The sequence below is a fragment of the Scyliorhinus canicula genome, chromosome 5, assembly GCF_902713615.1.
Source record: "Scyliorhinus canicula chromosome 5, sScyCan1.1, whole genome shotgun sequence".
Classification (NCBI taxonomy): Eukaryota; Metazoa; Chordata; class Chondrichthyes; order Carcharhiniformes; family Scyliorhinidae; genus Scyliorhinus; species Scyliorhinus canicula.
The window spans coordinates 58956500-58974326 of NC_052150.1; the positions used below are offsets into that span (position 1 = coordinate 58956500).

Sequence of the window (17827 nt, forward strand, 5' to 3'; positions counted from 1 at the left end):
CCCCCCTCCAGTTTAGATGCAACCCGTCCATCTTGTACAGGTCACACCTACCCTGAAAGAGATCCCAATGGTCCAGAAATCTGAAACCATCCCTCCTACACCACCAGTTTAGCTGCACTATCCTCCTATTTCTAGTCTCACTGGCACGTGGCACAGGGAGTAATCCTGAGATTACAACCCTGGAGGTCCTGCTTATTAGCTTACTGCCCAACTCCCTGAACTCCTTCTGTAGGACCTCATCATTCTTCCTGCCTATGTCGTTAGTACCTTCAGAGATATCCTTGACGCTGGCACCAGGGAGGCAACATGCCATCCTGGGGTCTCTTTCATGTACACAGAAGAGCCTATCTGTGCCCCTTACTCTAAAGTCCCTTGTAATCGCTCTCTTGCACTTTGCCCTCCCTAGCTGAGCAACAGAGGTAATTGTAGTGCCACTGTTCTGGCTTTGGTTTTTTCCCCCTGCTGAGCCCTCCCCCACAACAGAATCCAAGATGGTATGGGGGGGGGGTGCTAAATTCCTGCACTGACTGCCTGCCCTTTCCAATGGCCCCATATCAATCTGCCTGCTCTTTGGGTGTGACTCTAAAACTCCTGCCTATGATGCTCTCCGCTGCCTGCATGCTTCTAAATGCATCCAACTGCCTCTCCAACTGATCCATGCAGTCTGTGAGGAGCTGCAATGGGTGGATTTCTTGCGGATGTAGTTGCCCAGAAGCACAGATGTCCCACATCTGGCAATTGAAGCATTGCATCGCACGAAACCCCATTTCTAACTCTAATTAATTAATTAATTGTTGACTAACCAGTTATTTATAACTAGTAATTTAACACAGATTCAAATTTAACACATACAGATTCAAATTTAGCAGATTCCCTCTTAGCCAAGTATGGCATGATGAGGAGTGAAGTCAATTAGGAAGCAAAACGGGGATTGACAGAAGGAGGCACGGGGAATAGTTGAGGTACCAAATAAATAGTCTCTAAAAAGCCTCTGCCTTTACCAAGGAAGAATATGTTGCTCAGGTCACAGTGCAAGCGGATGTAATTCAGGCATTTGATTTCCTTAAAATTGATAAGGAAGTGATATTCGATCGTTCTACTGTACTTACATTTGGTAAGACACCAGCACCGGATGAGATGCACCCAAGAATACTCTGGGAAGTGAGGATAGAAATTGAGGAATTGGCCATAATTTCCAATCCTCCTTGGATACAGAGATAGTTTGGAGAACTGTAAATGTTGCACCCTTGTTCTAAAAAGGGTTTCAAGATAAGCCCAGCGACTACAGTTTAACCTTGGTGGTGGAAACTTTTAGAAATGTTGATTTAAGACAAAGTTAATAGTCACTTGGCCAAATGCAGGTTAATTAAGGAAAGCCAGCGTGGATTTGTTAAGGGGAGGTTGTGTTTAACTAAGTTGCGTGGGGTTATGATGAGGCATCAGAAATTGATGAGGGTAATAGTACTAAATATACTGTACATGGACTTCCAAAAGGCATTTGATAAGTGTCGCACAACAGATTTGTCAGCAAAGTTGCAACTCATGGAATAAAGGGCACAGTAGTAACATGGAGATAAAATTGGCCGAGTGACAGGAAATAACAGAGAATAGTGTTAAACGTGAAAGGACATAAGATAGGTTGGCGAACTGGGCAGGCAAACGGCAGCTAAAAGTTAATGCTGACAAGTGCGATGTAATTCATTTTGGGAGAAAGAAAGTGGAGAGACAATGAAAAATGAAGGGGGTGCCGGCCTGTGCACAAATCATGGAAGGTGGCCAGGTAGTTGAGAGAACAATTCACAAAGTGTAGAGAACTTGTACTTTATAAATAGGAAGAAGTCTTACAACACCAGGTTAAAGTCTAACAGGTTTGTTTCTCCAGCAGAGGGCAGAGGAGCAGAGCTACTGGTCAGCTGTTCTGGGGAAATTTGCATACGTGCAGTGCGGTCAGCCTAAGTTGAAGGTGAATCTGCGAAGGAGACCCGAGGAGTTTGAGTGAAGGCAATCATCCAGCAGAGGGCAGCAGAGCAGAGCTACTGATCAGCTGTTCTGGGGAAATTTGCAAACGTGCAGTGCGGTCAGCCTAAGTTGAAGGTGGTTTGTGGAGAGGCTGTTGGCAAGTGACAATCCCGGGAGGGATTCAGATTTCTGGATAACTGGGGCTCTTTCTGGGGAAGGTGGGACCTCTATAGACAGGATGGTCTACATCTGAACCTGAGGGGCACCAATATCCTGGGGGGGAGATTTGTTAGTGCTCTTTGGGGGGGGTTTAAACTAATTCAGCAGGGGCATGGGAACCTGGATTGTAGTTTTGGGGTACGGGAGATTGAGAGTATAGAGGTCAGGAGCACAGATTTGACTTCGCAGGAGGGTGCCAGTGTTCAGGTAGGTGGTTTGAAGTGTGTCTACTTCAATGCCAGGAGTATACGAAATAAGGTAGGGGAACTGGCAGCATGGGTGGGTACCTGGGACTTCGACGTTGTGGCCATTTCAGAGACATGGATAGAGCAGGGACAGGAATGGTTGTTGCAGGTTCCGGGGTTTAGGTGTTTTAGTAAGCTCAGAGAAGGGGGCAAAAGAGGGGGAGGTGTGGCGCTACTAGTCAAGGACAGTATTACGGTGGCGGAAAGGATGCTAGATGGGGACTCTTCTTCTGAGGTAGTATGGGCTGAGGTTAGAAACAGGAAAGGAGAGGTCACCCTGTTGGGAGTTTTCTATAGGCCACCTAATAGTTCTAGGGATGTAGAGGAAAGGATGGCGAAGATGATTCTGGAAAAGAGCGAAAGTAACAGGGTAGTTGTTATGGGAGACTTTAACTTTCCAAATATTGACTGGAAAAGATATAGTTCGAGTACATTAGATGGGTCGTTCTTTGTACAATGTGTGCAGGAGGGTTTCCTGACACAATATGTTGACAGGCCAACAAGAGGCGAGGCCATATTGGATTTGGTTTTGGGTAATGAACCAGGCCAGGTGTTAGATCTGGAGGTAGGTGAGCACTTTGGAAACAGTGACCACAATTCGGTGACCTTTACGTTAGTGATGGAAAGGGATAAGTATACCCCGCAGGGCAAGAGTTATAGCTGGGGGAAGGGCAATTATGATGCCATTAGACATGACTTAGGATGTGTTGGTTGGAGAAGTAGGCTGCAAGGGTTGGGCACACTGGATATGTGGAGCTTGTTCAAGGAACAGCTATTGCATGTTCTTGATAAGTACGTACCAGTCAGGCAGGGAGGAAGGGGACGAGCGAGGGAACCGTGGTTTACCAAAGAAGTGGAATCTCTTGTTAAGAGGAAGAAGGAGGCCTATGTGAAGATGAGGCGTGAAGTTTCAGTTGGGGCGCTTGATAGTTACAAGGAAGCGAGGAAGGATCTAAAGAGAGAGCTGAGACGAGCAAGGAGGGGACATGAGAAGTCTTTGGCAGGTAGGATCAAGGAAAACCCAAAAGCTTTCTATAGGTATGTCAGGAATAAAAGAATGACTAGGGTAAGAGTAGGGCCAGTCAAGGACAGTGGTGGGAAGTTGTGTGTGGAGGCTGAGGAGATAAGCGAGATACTAAATGAATACTTGTCGTCAGTATTCACTCAAGAAAAAGATAATATTGTGGAGGTGAATGCTGAGACCCAGGCTATTAGAATAGATGGCATTGAGGTGCGTAGGGAAGAAGTGTTGGCAATTCTGGACAAGGTGAAAATAGATAAGTCGCCGGGGCCGGATGGGATTTATCCTAGGATTCTCTGGGAAGCCAGGGAAGAGATTGCTGAGCCTTTGGCTTTGATTTTTATGTCATCATTGGCTACAGGAATAGTGCCAGACGACTGGAGGATAGCAAATGTGGTCCCTTTGTTCAAGAAGGGGAGTAGAGATAACCCCGGTAACTATAGGCCGGTGAGCCTAACGTCTGTGGTGGGTAAAGTCTTGGAGAGGATTATAAAAGATACGATTTATAATCATCTAGATAGGAATAATATGATTAGGGACAGTCAGCATGGTTTTGTGAAGGGTAGGTCATGCCTCACAAACCTTATCGAGTTCTTTGAGAAGGTGACTGAACAGGTAGACGAGGGTAGAGCAGTTGATGTGGTGTATATGGATTTCAGTAAAGCGTTTGATAAGGTTCCCCACGGTCGGCTATTGCAGAAAATACGGAGGCTGGGGATTGAGGGCGATTTAGAGATGTGGATCAGAAATTGGCTAGTTGAAAGAAGACAGAGAGTGGTAGTTGATGGGAAATGTTCAGAATGGAGTTCAGTTACGAGTGGCGTACCACAAGGATCTGTTCTGGGGCCGTTGCTGTTTGTCATTTTTATAAATGACCTAGAGGAGGGCGCAGAAGGATGGGTGAGTAAATTTGCAGACGACACTAAAGTCGGTGGAGTTGTAGACAGTGCGGAAGGATGTTGCAGGTTACAGAGGGACATAGATAAGCTGCAGAGCTGGGCTGAGAGGTGGCAAATGGAGTTTAATGTGGAGAAGTGTGAGGTGATTCACTTTGGAAAGAATAACAGGAATGCGGAATATTTGGCTAATGGTAAAATTCTTGGTAGTGTGGATGAGCAGAGGGATCTCGGTGTCTATGTACATAGATCCCTGAAAGTTGCCACCCAGGTTGATAGGGTTGTGAAGAAGGCCTATGGTGTGTTGGCCTTTATTGGTAGAGGGATTGAGTTCCGGAGCCATGAGGTCATGTTGCAGTTGTACAAAACTCTAGTACGGCCGCATTTGGAGTATTGCGTACAGTTCTGGTCGCCTCATTATAGGAAGGACGTGGAAGCTTTGGAACGGGTGCAGAGGAGATTTACCAGGATGTTGCCTGGTATGGAGGGAAAATCTTATGAGGAAAGGCTGATGGACTTGAGGTTGTTTTCGTTAGAGAGAAGAAGGTTAAGAGGTGACTTAATAGAGGCATACAAAATGATCAGAGGGTTAGATCGGGTGGACAGCGAGAGCCTTCTCCCGCGGATGGAGGTGGCTAGCACGAGGGGACATAGCCTTAAATTGAGGGGTAATAGATATAGGACAGAGGTCAGAGGTGGGTTTTTTACGCAAAGAGTGGTGAGGCCGTGGAATGCCCTACCTGCAACAGTAGTGAACACGCCAACATTGAGGGCATTTAAAAATTTATTGGATAAGCATATGGATGATAAGGGCATAGTGTAGGTTAGATGGCCTTTAGATTTTTTCCATGTCGGTGCAACATCGAGGGCCGAAGGGCCTGTACTGCGCTGTATCATTCTATGTTCTATGTTTCAAACACAAGCTTTTGGAGCGCAGCTCCTTCCTCAGGTGAATGGAGAGGTATGTTCCAGAAACATTTATATAGACAAAGTCAGAGATGCTGGACAATGCTTTTGCATTGACTAGATGGGTCAGTGGCAATAGAGTCATAGAATTTACAGTGCAGAAGGAGGCCATTCGGCCCATCGAGTCTGCACCGACTCTTGGAAAGAGCACCCTACCCAAGATCCACACCACCACCCTATCCCCACTAAGGGCAATTTATCATGGCCAATCCACCTAATCTGCACATCTTTGGACTGTGGGAGGAAACCGGAGCACCCGGAGGAAACCCACGCACACACGGGGAGGATGTGCAGACTCCGCACAGACAGTGACCCAAGCGGGAATCGAACCTGGCACCCTGGAGCCATGAAGCAAATTGCGCTATCCACAATGCTACCGTGCTGCCCTAAATAGGTGAATTGTTCCTGCGGAGAACAATAAATAGGGGCATAAAATACAAAAGCAAGGAATTTATGATATCCTGTATAAAATGTTGGTTCAGCCTCAACTGAAGTATTGTGTCCAGTTCTGGACACCACACTTTTGGAACGACAAGAAGGCATCAGAGAAGGTGCAGAAAAGATTCATGAGAATGTTCCCAAGATAAGGAACTTCAGTTACGTAGAATGATTGGAGACGTTAGCACCATTGGCCTTGGAGAAGGGACGGTTGAGAGGTGATTTGATAAAGATATTCAAAATCACGAAGGATGCTGACATGGTAGATAGAGAGACATTGTTCCCGTTGGTGGAAGGATTGAGAACCAGAGGAAAGAAATCTACGTTAATTGGCAAATGATGGCATGAATAAAACCTTTTTTATGCAGCAGGTGGCTAGGGTGTGGATTGCAAGGTGGAGACAAATTCAATCATGGCATTCAAAAGGGAATTTGTTCATTATTTGACAAGGAAAGTTTGCACGGCTATGGGACTAGATGGGTCAGTGGCAATAGGTGAATTGTTCCTGCGGAGAACAGTATAGACATGACAGGCCAAATGGACTTCTTCTGTGCTGTCATTAATCTATGATTCTATAAACTTTCCATGCTCTTCCAAAAGAGTGTGAAAGAACATTCAAGACGCTTAGGGAATCCTCTGATCACTTGCCTGCTGCAGAGTCATAATAAAATTAAGCGTGTGTTCTTTTAGATCAGATCCACAATTTGGCTTAAAAAAACTAACCAAAGGCAAACTTCACAAGGAGACTGATGTAATTACTAAATAAAGTGACAAGAGAATGTTTTGCTCTTTAAAGTAGTGCAGTATTTTACAAATACAATGTGAAGTCACGGATAGAAAGGTAATGGGTGGGATTCTCCGTCCCGCCGCACCCGTTTTCTGGTGCGGCACTCCCCCGCCGGCAGTGGGATCCTCTGTCCCCTCAACCAATGGCATTTCCCATTGTGGGCACTCCCACGCAGTCAGGAAAACTGCGGAGGTGAGTGTACTGCCGGTAACATGGAGGGATCATACTGATGGAGAATCTAGCCCAGCTCCTTTGTGCTACATCACCTATCCTTTTAACAAACGCTGCCAAAATAAAATCCTTTTTCCCATCAATGACAGAGAAGAACAGAGAACTCACCACTGCATTTTGTGGGTTTGCTTGCTCATCATGCATTTCTCCAATCTCTTGTTCAGTTGATCCTAGAACTTGGCTGAGGACGCTAAACCACTGGCTGCAATACAAGTAGTGATAGAGATGTAACAATGATACCTAAAAGCAGTTTTTGCTCTCGCGTATATAACTTCTTTAGGTTTTTAAAAATTTGTTCAAAAATTATACACAGAAGCTGGAATTCTGCACTCAACGCCGCTTCGATCGGGATTCCTGATTGGGTGGAAAATGGATTGTGAATGGAAAAACGGGTTTACTGCCCCGGTGCATCCATTTCGATTTGATTAATAGCCCAATGCATCCACCACACCGAGCCCCCTCCTCCCACAATCACGGTTATGCACAGACACCAACAGTGGGAAATTCTACAGGTGGGCTTTGGTGCAGGTTTGCCCAAGTGCGACCCTGACACGGTGGACCCCGAGGTGGGTCAATGGGGTCAGTGCATACCCGAGGTGCCACCCAATGTCCTTCGGAAGGCCCTCCCACCTCCACCACAGCACGCACACATGAGAGTGTCCTGACCCCTTCTCTACCACCAACCCCTCCATTAGAGACCCCCCATCAGTCACCTCTGCCGGAAAACTGGATAGCAGGCAAGGCAGTAGAGTGAGAAATCATTGTATTTTCACTTAACCTTCCCTAACCAGCAGCTGTTACAGGTGTCAGATGCTTCCTTGAAAGCCAAGTACACTTGAAAAGGCTTCAAATCCCTCGATAGCCTTTGAAATGGAAATCATCCATTCAATTTCACACAGCAATACCTTTCACTTGCCAGTGATTCACAGTTTTACTGGTTCCTACACAGCTGTTTAGGGGGTTTGATTATTTTCCTTTCCCTTCTCGCTTGAATGCATCTCAATTACCCTGCTTTTATGCTACAACAATGTTAATAAACACTCTTGCTATTACTGACAGCTCCTCACCACATCAAAAGGAGGTAAATGCTTTCTGCTGAGAAAAGTAAGTTATTGGGGCGGGGGGTTCTCTGATGGGGGTCCTCTTCTGAGGGGTGGTGGTCGGGTCACCCTCATTCATGCATGCTTTGGGGGAAGGGAGGAACCTACAATTCCCTTGGTGGTCGGGGGGTGGGTAAATGCCCCAACTTCTCAGCAGGGGATCGGGGAGCAGGAATTGCATTGTGGGCAAAATAGCTCTTCCCCATGCACCAATTAGCATGGTGAAGGGGAGAGACTCATATACCGGGTCCTGCTCCTAATGTCAGCACTTAGCCTCCAGGCCGGAGTATCCCGGCTACAGTTAGACAAGCTTTTTGCCATGAAACCGCTTTCCTCAAAAAAAGACACATTCTCAAATCTTGTGCATCAGCCCTTTGTTGACTTGTCATATTCTAAGTCACAAAAAGTTTGAAAGAAATCCTTTGGCCCATTCAATTCAGTGACAAATATATGCTAACACATTTCCAATTACCTTTGCTTGCCAATCCGTCTTTTTTGGGAGAATATTTCTACACTGCTTCAAATGATGCCATAGAACTTTATGTGCAGCCGAGTGGACGCAGATCACATCTAAATGGCTCCTCCAAGAAGTAGCCCACAGTATGGCGCCATAATATAAGTCTGGCTCAAGATCTGGGATAAGGAGAGAGTGCCCACCACTGTGTCAAGGATTATGTTTAGGGGGCTAATTTGGATCACCCCAAAACTGGGACCGGGGATTGTGATGTTTATGCAAACTTGTAAATCAAAAGATAAAATGCTGTAAATATTCAGCAGATCAGGCAGAGTCTCTGGAGATGCCTTCTGAATGTGGAACAGTACTCCTTCCAGACGTTAGTTTCAGCTGCAAGGTCAGGAATAGCTGCATTGATATCAAATCAGTGTTATCTGAATGAAATGAAAATGAAAATTGCTTATTGTCACAAGTAGGCTTCAATGAAGTTACTCTGAAAAGCCCCTAGTCACCACATTCCGGCGCCTGTTCGGGGAGGCTGGTACGGGAACTGAACCGTGCTGCTGACCTGCCTTGGTCTGATTTAAAAGCCAGCTATTTAGCCCCATGTGCTAAACCAGCCCCAGCATCTGCTGACATATCAGAATCTGCCTACTCTGCATGTATACAGGCACATTCCCCACAGCTGTGCTAATGCCCTCACCCAGTCAACCAATGGACCTTAACTGTGGGATCTGGGGGTCTTGGAAACTTTTAATTTCATACAACTACTATGAACACCCAATATGGGAAACATTTTTCTCACATTACTTCTGCATCTCTTGTCCAAAATCTTAAATCCGTGCCCTCTGTCCTTGTACTATCAATCAGCAGGAACAGATTTTCCTTGTCCACTTTATTCAAACCTGTTGTAATCTTGTCCTTGTTGGTGGTGGCAGCATTCGAGGATAACGTCTATTCACAATCACAAGTTTCTGTCAGGGGTCTTTAAGTGACTAAACCGGATTCTCACCCCGCAGATCCTTGGGCATAGTGCTGCTTGATGGACAAGTTGTTGCTGCTTTGAACGATTGGTAGCAAGCTCCTCCCAGTCATTATTGCTGTTCTTCAAGCAAAGCTTCAGAGTGTCTTCGATGCGTTCTTTTTTTGTTCATTTGAGAGTTGAGAAAATAGGACCTGACCCTCCTGCCCGGTGGGGACTTTCTGGGCATTCAGATAAAGTATCCAAGCTTTTATCAGATTCCTTTGGTCTACAGAGAACAACACTCCTTCTGCTTGGAGTTATATGGTCATGCCTTCACTGTCTCTAGGTCAAAACACTGGAAATCCCTCCTCAACAGCACCGTGGGTATATCCAGACTACAGAGGCTGCTGCATTTCAAGACAACAGCTCATCACCACCTTTTCAAGGGCACTTAGCGATGGAGAATAAATGCTGACATTGCCAATAACACTCATATACCATGAATGAATAAATAAAACAGTTGATCAATTCTAATTGAATCTAACAACAAAACAATTACCTGGCATCTTCCGCTGTCTCAGCAATAAGGTAGAAGATGCGATCTTCTATTATTATATTAATGCCATTCTCTTTGCCAGTGTCATCAATAATCTCCCTAATAATGAAAACAGATAAACAGAATTGTTTTAACACAATTCCTGTACAGAAAAACAAGTCTAACAAGGTCAGTTGCTGTACATTAATACCAAGCAGCTTTAACAGCGTGACTTCATTAAAGTGAAGATTACCTCGCAGATCTGATATCGATGGTTCCTTTTAACTTTTCTTCACTGTCATTCTCAAAATACATTAGTTTGCTTTCTCTCAGAACAAACCAGCGTCTTTTCCAGTTGCGTCTTGATAAGGTTGATGTGCCGCCACCTTTCTTGTGCAACCAGCCCAGCTTCAAGGCTTCTTGTTTTGAACGGAACCACATGAATGTTTCATCTTTTAAAACACACCATCGGCGTTTCCACGTATTCATCAGGCCTCCTAAGAAACAAATGCACAAAAGTTTTGAGTGTCTTTGCGAAGGAGTTGACCCAAATTAGGGGTAAACCAACAAATGCTGGCTCAGCCAGCGATACCCACATCCCATGAATGAATAAAAAAAATACAGAAAATTGTTAAGTAATATTTCTGAATAAGAAACCTAATTAGTTAAATAAAGCAAAATGAAGATGACGTGTTTCATAGAATTTACAGTGCAGAAGGAGGCCATTCGGCCCATCGAGTCTGCACCCTACCCAAGGTCGACACCTCCACCCTATCCCCATAACCCATAACCCAGTAACCCCACCCAACACTAAGGGCAATTTTGGACACTAAGGGCAATTTATCAAGGGCAATTTATCATGGCGAATCCACCTAACCTGCACATCTTTGGACTGTGGGATGAAACAGGAGCACCCAGAGGAAACTCGCGCACACACGGGGAGGATGTGCAGACTCCGCACAGACAGTGATCCAAGCCAGAATCGAACCTGGGACCCTGGAGCTGTGAAGCAATTGTGCTATCCACAATGCTACCGTTCTAGCCATAGCATGTAGTCAAGGATTATCGAGGGCAGACAGGAATGTGGAGTTAGGGTCACAATTAGATCAGCCATGATCTTATGCAATGAGGAGCAGCTTGATGGGCCAAATAGTTTACTCGTGCACTTATTTCTTATGAACTTGTGATCTTAGAGATTGACAGGTTACATAAAAGAGAATAAAGTCTTCTACAGGCATTCAGAGACGGTGGGGGTGGGGGGGGGGGGGGGGGGGGGGGGGCAGGGGCGGTGAGGAGTGGTGCCGATTATGGATGTAAATGGGGATTCCTACATGGAGGCAGTTGGCAAGGTTCAGCTAATAAATGAGTGCTTTGCATCCATCTTTACCAAGGATGAAGATGTTGCCCAAGTCCTAATGAAAGAGAAAATGGTTGAGACACTGGATAGGCTAAAAGCTGATAAAGGAGGTACTAGATAGGCTGGCTGTACTTGAAGCTGGTAATATTACCAGGACCTGAAAGATTACATTTAAGGACACTAAGGCAGTAAGGTGAATATTGCAGAGGCAGTGGCCATAAGTTCATGGTTCTCCTTAGATGCAACAAGTCCAGCAACTGCAGGTCAGTAGATTTAACTCCAAGTGGTGGAGAAGCTTTTAGAAAGAATAATGTGGGACAAAATAAGCAGTCACTTGGGCAAATGCAGATTAAATAAGGAAAGCCAGCATAAATTTATTAAGGGAAAATTGTGTTTAACTAACGTGCCTGAAATTGTCATGAGGTAATGGGAGACTGGGTGAAGGCAAAGCTGCCAATGTGGTGTACATGGTAAGTGCCACATAACAGGCTTGTCAGCAAAGTTTGAGCTCATGGATTAAAAATAAGTAGCAGGACAGATATGAAATTAGCCAAGTGACAGAAAGTAAGAGTAGTTTTTACAGACCAGAGGAAGGCATATTGTTGGGTTCTCCAGAATTCAGTGTTTTCTTGATACATATTAAGACTTTTGTATACTGGCATAATTTGAAGATTGTGGACGACACAAAACTTGGCAGTGTTGTGAACCGTGAGGATAGTTGTTAAAGTTCAAAAGGCGATACACAGGTTGGTAGAATGGATGCACCAGAGGCAGATGAAATTGAATGCAGAGCAGGGTAAAGTGATACAGTATGAAAAATAAGCACAGACAATATACAATAATGGATTCAATTCAAAAGCGAGTGCAGAAGTCGATGGACTTAGGGATATATGTGCACAAATCATTAAAGGTGACAGGGTAGGTTGAGAATGTGATTAGTAAAACATAAGGGCTCCAGAGCTTTATTAACACAGAAGTAAAAAAGTACAAAAGGAAGGAATTTATGATGAAACTATGTAAAACAAGGGTTAACCTCAACCAAAGTATTTTTCTAATTCAATCATGAAATGTGAGTGTTGATGTGTTAGGCAGGTTGGTTCGATGTGGACTGCACTCGATGCAGGGAAGTTAGAAACACTGGAGAAGATCCAACACTGTTTTATCAACTATAGAACTGCTATACATATTCAGCTGTGGGTCGACACTATACTGATCTGACTGGTGACCTTGCCTGACCAGACTTAGTAGCTACCGCATGGTGTTTGCACTTGCTAGCTCGTGGACTCTGACAGTCTCAGTGGCTGGGTGCAGAGAGAGCGGGAAACCTAGTGCCCTCTGGCTTTATAGTGGTAGTGTCCTGTTTGGTGATTGGCTGTACTGTGCTGTGTGCTTACTGGTCATCCTATGTGTCAATCACTGCCTGTCTGCATCTCATTGTAAACATGAGTGGATATTATGACATCTCCCCCTTTTTTTTTAGTTAAATAAATACCGAGGTATGGATACGTATTTATATATATGCCTGACTATATATATGCTTGAACAAACGTATATACATGGGAAGGTGTCGATAGTGCAGATACATGGCAAACGAAGCAATATTTACAAAGGTTAAATCGATGAGTTCAGTCACAAAATTTACAAAAGTTCAGTCAACAATTCAGTCTTTGTGGTGGCCGACAAATTCTTGTCGATTGCCGCAGAGGTGGATCAGGAGCCGCCTGCACGTGGATAGGTGGGATCTCTGCCATCGCGGTGGTCGCGTGGGCCGGCAGGATTGCTGGCAGATCGGTGGCTTTGTGGCAGGGATGGCCAGCAGAGCACAGTGGTCAGGTGGTGGGCGTGGAACTCTTCGCAATGCCCGTCGGTTGTGCCATAGCAGGGAGCCATCAGTCATGCGGACAAGGAAAGACCTTGGGGCAACTTGTTTGACAACAACAGCTGTGGCTGACCAGCTGCCCTCAGTCAACTGGACGCGAACATGATCAGCTGGAGCCAGCTCGGGTAGATCCGTGGCACGAGCATCATATGTGGCCTTCTGTTGGGCCCGGGACTGCTGCATTTTTTGTAAAACCGTGAGGTGGTCAAGGTCTGGAACATGGATGCCTGGAATTGTGGTCCTCAGAGTGCGATTCATGAGCATCTGCGCTGGAGACAACCCAGTGGACAGTGGGGTTGCCCTGTATGCCAACATTGCCAGGTTGAAGTCGGAGCCTGAGTCTGCAGCTTTGCACAGCAACCGCTTGATAATATGGACCCCTTTCTCGGCCTTCCCGTTTGATTGCGGGTAGTGGGGACTGGAGGTAACATGACGGAAGTTGTAGGACTGTGCAAAATCAGACCATTCCTGGCTGTAAAAGCAGGGACCGTTGTCCATGTAATTACCGTGAGTGGTATCCCGTGCCTGGCAAACGTTTCTTTGCAGGCTTTGATGACCGCCTTCGACGTGAGGTCGGACAATTTCACCACTTCTGGGTAATTGGAGAAGTTTTCGACCAGGAGTACCTAGTCACGCCCCTTGGCGTGGAAAAGGTCTACACCTACTTTGGACCGCGGAGAAGTCACAATCTCGTGCTATTGCAGTGTTTCCTTGGGTTGAGCCAGTTGAAACTTCTGACAGGTGGGGCAGTTGAGGACCGTGTTGGTAATGTCCTGGTTAATGCCCGGCCAATAAACCGCCTCGCGAGCTCTGCGTTGGTATTTCTCGACTCCAAGGTGACCACAGCACCATAGCCTGCATGCTCTGGGAATACCGATACTGTTGAGTTTCAGAAGGATTCCCTCCACAACCATCAGCTCGTCTTTCACATTAAAGAATTGGGGACATTGTCCCTTCTGCCAGCCATGGGTAAGGTGCTGCATCACACGCTGCAGTAGAGGATCCTTGGCCGTTTCCTCACGTATTTGGAGCACCCGTTCATCAGAGGCTGGGAGGTTGGTGGCACACAATTGCACTTACGCTTCTATGTGGTAGATAAAGTCACCTTGTTCACACGGTATGGTGATGGACCGGGTTAGGGCATCTGCAATGATCAGCTCTTTGCCTGGTGTGTAGACAAGTTCAAAGTCATAGCGGCGGAGTAGAAGAAGAATTCGCTGTAACCGAGGTGCCATGTAATTTAAATCCTTCTGGATTATGTGGACTAGAGGCCTGTGGTCCATTTCCACCGTGAATTTCGGCAGGCCGTAAACGTGGTCATGAAACTTGACTATTCTTGTCAGGAGACCCAGACATTCCTTTTCGATCTGGGCATACCGTTGCTCAGTGGGCGCCATGGAGCCCAGGACGAGGAGTCATCTCGCTGGAGGAGCACCGCCCCAATGCCGTTCTGGCTTGCATCAGTTGATATCTTGGTTTCCTTGGTTGGGTCGAAGAACGCTGGAACTGGGGCTGTGGTGAGCTTTGCCTTCAGCTCATGCCATTCCGCTTCATGTGTGGGCAGCCACTGGAATTCCGTTGACTTCTTGATGAGATGGCGGAGGGCCGTGGTGTGGTATGCCATATTGGGAATGTATTTCCCAAGAAAGTTGACCATCCCGAGGAAGCAGAGGACCGCCTTCCTGTCCTCTGGGGTCTTCATGGCATTGATCGCCAAGACCTTGTCGGCATCTGGCCGCACACCCTGCTGCAAGATGTGGTCACCTAGAAACTTATTATCCGATTTACCAAATGAGCACTTGGCCCCGTTGAGCTGGAGACCATGTTCATGAATTCGCTGGAAGATCTGCTTGAGGCGAGCGATGTGTTCCTGGGGCGTTGTGGACCAGATAATCACGTTGTCCACGTACACTCGCACCCCCTCGATGCCCTCCATCATCTGCTCCATGATGCGGTGAAACACTTCGGAGGCAGATATGATGGCGAAAGGCATGCGGTTGTAGCAGTAGTGACAGAACGCTTGCGACTGGACGCGTCCAGCTGTATTTGCCAAAAGCCCCAGGAGGCGTCCAGCTTAGTGAAGAATTTGGCATGAGCCATCTCAATGGTCAACTCTTCACGTTTCAGGTCGACGAACCGGCTGCCGTCGGGGTACTTCAGATTACATCGAGGGACGAGGCAGGGGTGCCCCCTGTCCCCCCTGCTGTTTGCCCGCTGGCCAAGGCATTGAGGGAGTCCAGAAACTGGAGGGGGCTGGTTCGGGGGGGGTGAAAGGGGGGGGGGGGAGCATCGCGTTTCACTGTATGCGGATGACCTGCTCCTGTATATTGCGGATCTGGTGGTGCTGCTGTGGGAGGTCATGCGGATTCTTAGGGATTTTGGAGACTTTTCGGGGTATAAGCTGAAATGTTGGAAAAAGCAAGCTCTTTGTGATACAGGCAAGGGGCCAGGAAAAGAGGCTGGAAGAGTTACCGCTTAAGATGGTGGAGAGTAGCTTTCGCTACTTGGGCAATCAGGTGGCTAAGAGCTGGGATGCCCTGCACAAGCTCAATTTAGCACGGCTGGTGGATCAGATGGAGGAGGACTTTAAGAAGTGGGACATGCTACCGCTTTCCCTGGTGGGCAGGGTGCAGTCTGTAAAAATGACGGACGTCCCCAGGTTCTTGTTTGTCTTCCAGTGCCTTCCCATGCCGAATTTTTGCAGCTATTACTGGGCAGCGAATATATCCATGATTCGGAAATGGGGAGTGGACGGAGAGGGGATGGCATGGAAGTGGTTGGAAGCGGCATCTTGTAAAGATGCTAGCTTGGGGGTCACTGATAACGGCACCGTTGCCGCTTCCGCCGACGCGGTATACCACGAGCCCGGTGGTGGCGGCGCATTGTGGATCTGGGGGCAGTGGAGATGGCACAGGGGGGAGGCAGGGGCTTCAGTCTGAGCCCCAACATGAAATAATCACAGGTTTGTTCTCGGTAGAATAGTTCCTAAGTTGGCACAGGGTAGGTATCAAAAGGATGGGGGACTTGTTCATTGACGGGACTTTTGCTGGTCTGAGGGTGCTGGAGGAGATATTTGGGCTACCCCCGGGGAATACCTTTAGGTACCTGCAGGTTCGGGCGTTCGTGCCCAGAGGATACAGGACAGGGTGGTCTCGGGCATGTGGGTAGGGGATGGCAAGATATCGGAAATATACCAGGAGCTGCAGGAGGCGGAGGAGGCCTCGGTGGAGGAACTGAAGGGCAAGTGAGAGGAGGAGCTGGGTGAGGAGCTGGATGAGGGCCTGTGGGCTGACGCCCTGGATAGGGTCAATTTCTCCTCATCTTGCGCCAGGCTTAGCCTTATTCAGTTTAAGGTGGTGCACTGGGCGCATATGACAGTGACGAGAATGAGTAAGTTCTTTGGGGTGGAGGACAGGTGTGTGAGGTGCTCAGGGAGCCCGGCTAATCATGTCCAGATGTTCTGGACATGCCTGGCACTTACAGGATTTTGGAAAGACTTCGCAAAGGCTATGTCTTGGGCACTCGGGTAAAACCGAGCTGGGGGATTGCGATATTCGGGGTATCAGATGATCCGGGAATGCAGGAGTTGAAAGAGGCCGGAGTTCTGGCCTTTGCCTCCTTGGTAGCCCGGAGACGGCTCTTGTTAATGTGGAGAGACGCAAAACCCCCAAGCGTAGAGGCTTGGGTCAGTGACATGGCAGGATTTCTCAGGTTAGAAAGGATAAAGTTTGCCTTGCGAGTGTCCTTGCAGGGGTTCTCCAGGTGGTGGCAACCGTTCCTTGACTTTCTCGCGGAACGTTAAGTGGAGGTCAGCAGCAGCAGCAAACCAGGGAGGGGGGGGGGGGGGGCTTGGGCAGTGGATGGACTTAATTTTTAAAGGGCAAATACCCCAGCTTATTTTGTTAAATTGTTAATTTGTTTTCTGTTTTACTGTTATGTTTTCTTTTTGTTGTTTTTCTTTTTGTAGCGGTTTGTAAAAATTATTGAAAAATTCTGAATAAAAACAAATCAATAAAAAACTCTTCACGTTTCAGGATCGGGTAATGCTCCTGCATGATGTTGCGGTTTGGATCCTTAGGATTAATGCAAATGCGGAGCATTACGTGGTTACATAAGGAAAAGAAATTCGGCAGCGACTAGTTAGGATCTGGAATGTACTGCCTATTGTGGGGAAGGCAGATTCAATCAAGATTTCCAGAAGGAAATTGGATGATTATCTGAAGAAAAAGCTCTTTGCATGACTACAGGGAATTGCAGGGGCAGAGACACCAGATGAACTGCTCTTGCAGAGAGCTGATAGGGACATGGCAGCTGAACGGCTGTGTTGGAACTATTTTATGATTCACATCTTCAGAACAGCGCCAGAAAAAACTTGCATTTATATAGTGGCAAAGTGCTTTACGGCAAATCAAATACTTCAGAAAAGTGTAGTCACTGTTGCAATGTAGATCCAATCAGCATATAGCAAAGTCACATGAACTCCAATGTGATAATGAGCAGAAAATCTGTTTTAATAATGCTGATTCAAGGAATTCTCCCAGAGATATTTCCGCTGTTCTTCTTTGAGATATGCCCTGTGGTCTTTTACATACACGTGAGGGGACATGTCTTGGTTTAACACCACACACAGTGCATCATTGCATTACAGTGTCAGTCTCGATTTTTGGGATAAAGTCCAGAAACAGAACTTGAATCCACAACCTTCTGGCTCTGACTTGAGACTGTTACCAACTGACACTTCTCTTCAAAAGCATTTCAAAATTTTATGGTTGCTGT

At 46.7% G+C, this 17827-nt stretch overlaps 1 protein-coding gene across 2 annotated transcripts in view; it reads right to left on the reverse strand.

Moving 5' to 3' along the window:
• Positions 1-17827, reverse strand: part of myo10 (myosin X) — a 508428-nt gene that overhangs the window by 125672 nt on the left and 364929 nt on the right. For both annotated transcript variants that reach the window (XM_038797136.1, XM_038797137.1), the window contains 3 exons: positions 10069-10312; positions 9840-9935; positions 6871-6964 (listed from right to left, as the gene is read on the reverse strand). In XM_038797136.1, the coding sequence (XP_038653064.1) occupies positions 6871-6964; positions 9840-9935; positions 10069-10312 (434 nt within the window). The remainder of the gene's footprint in view (positions 1-6870; positions 6965-9839; positions 9936-10068; positions 10313-17827) is intronic.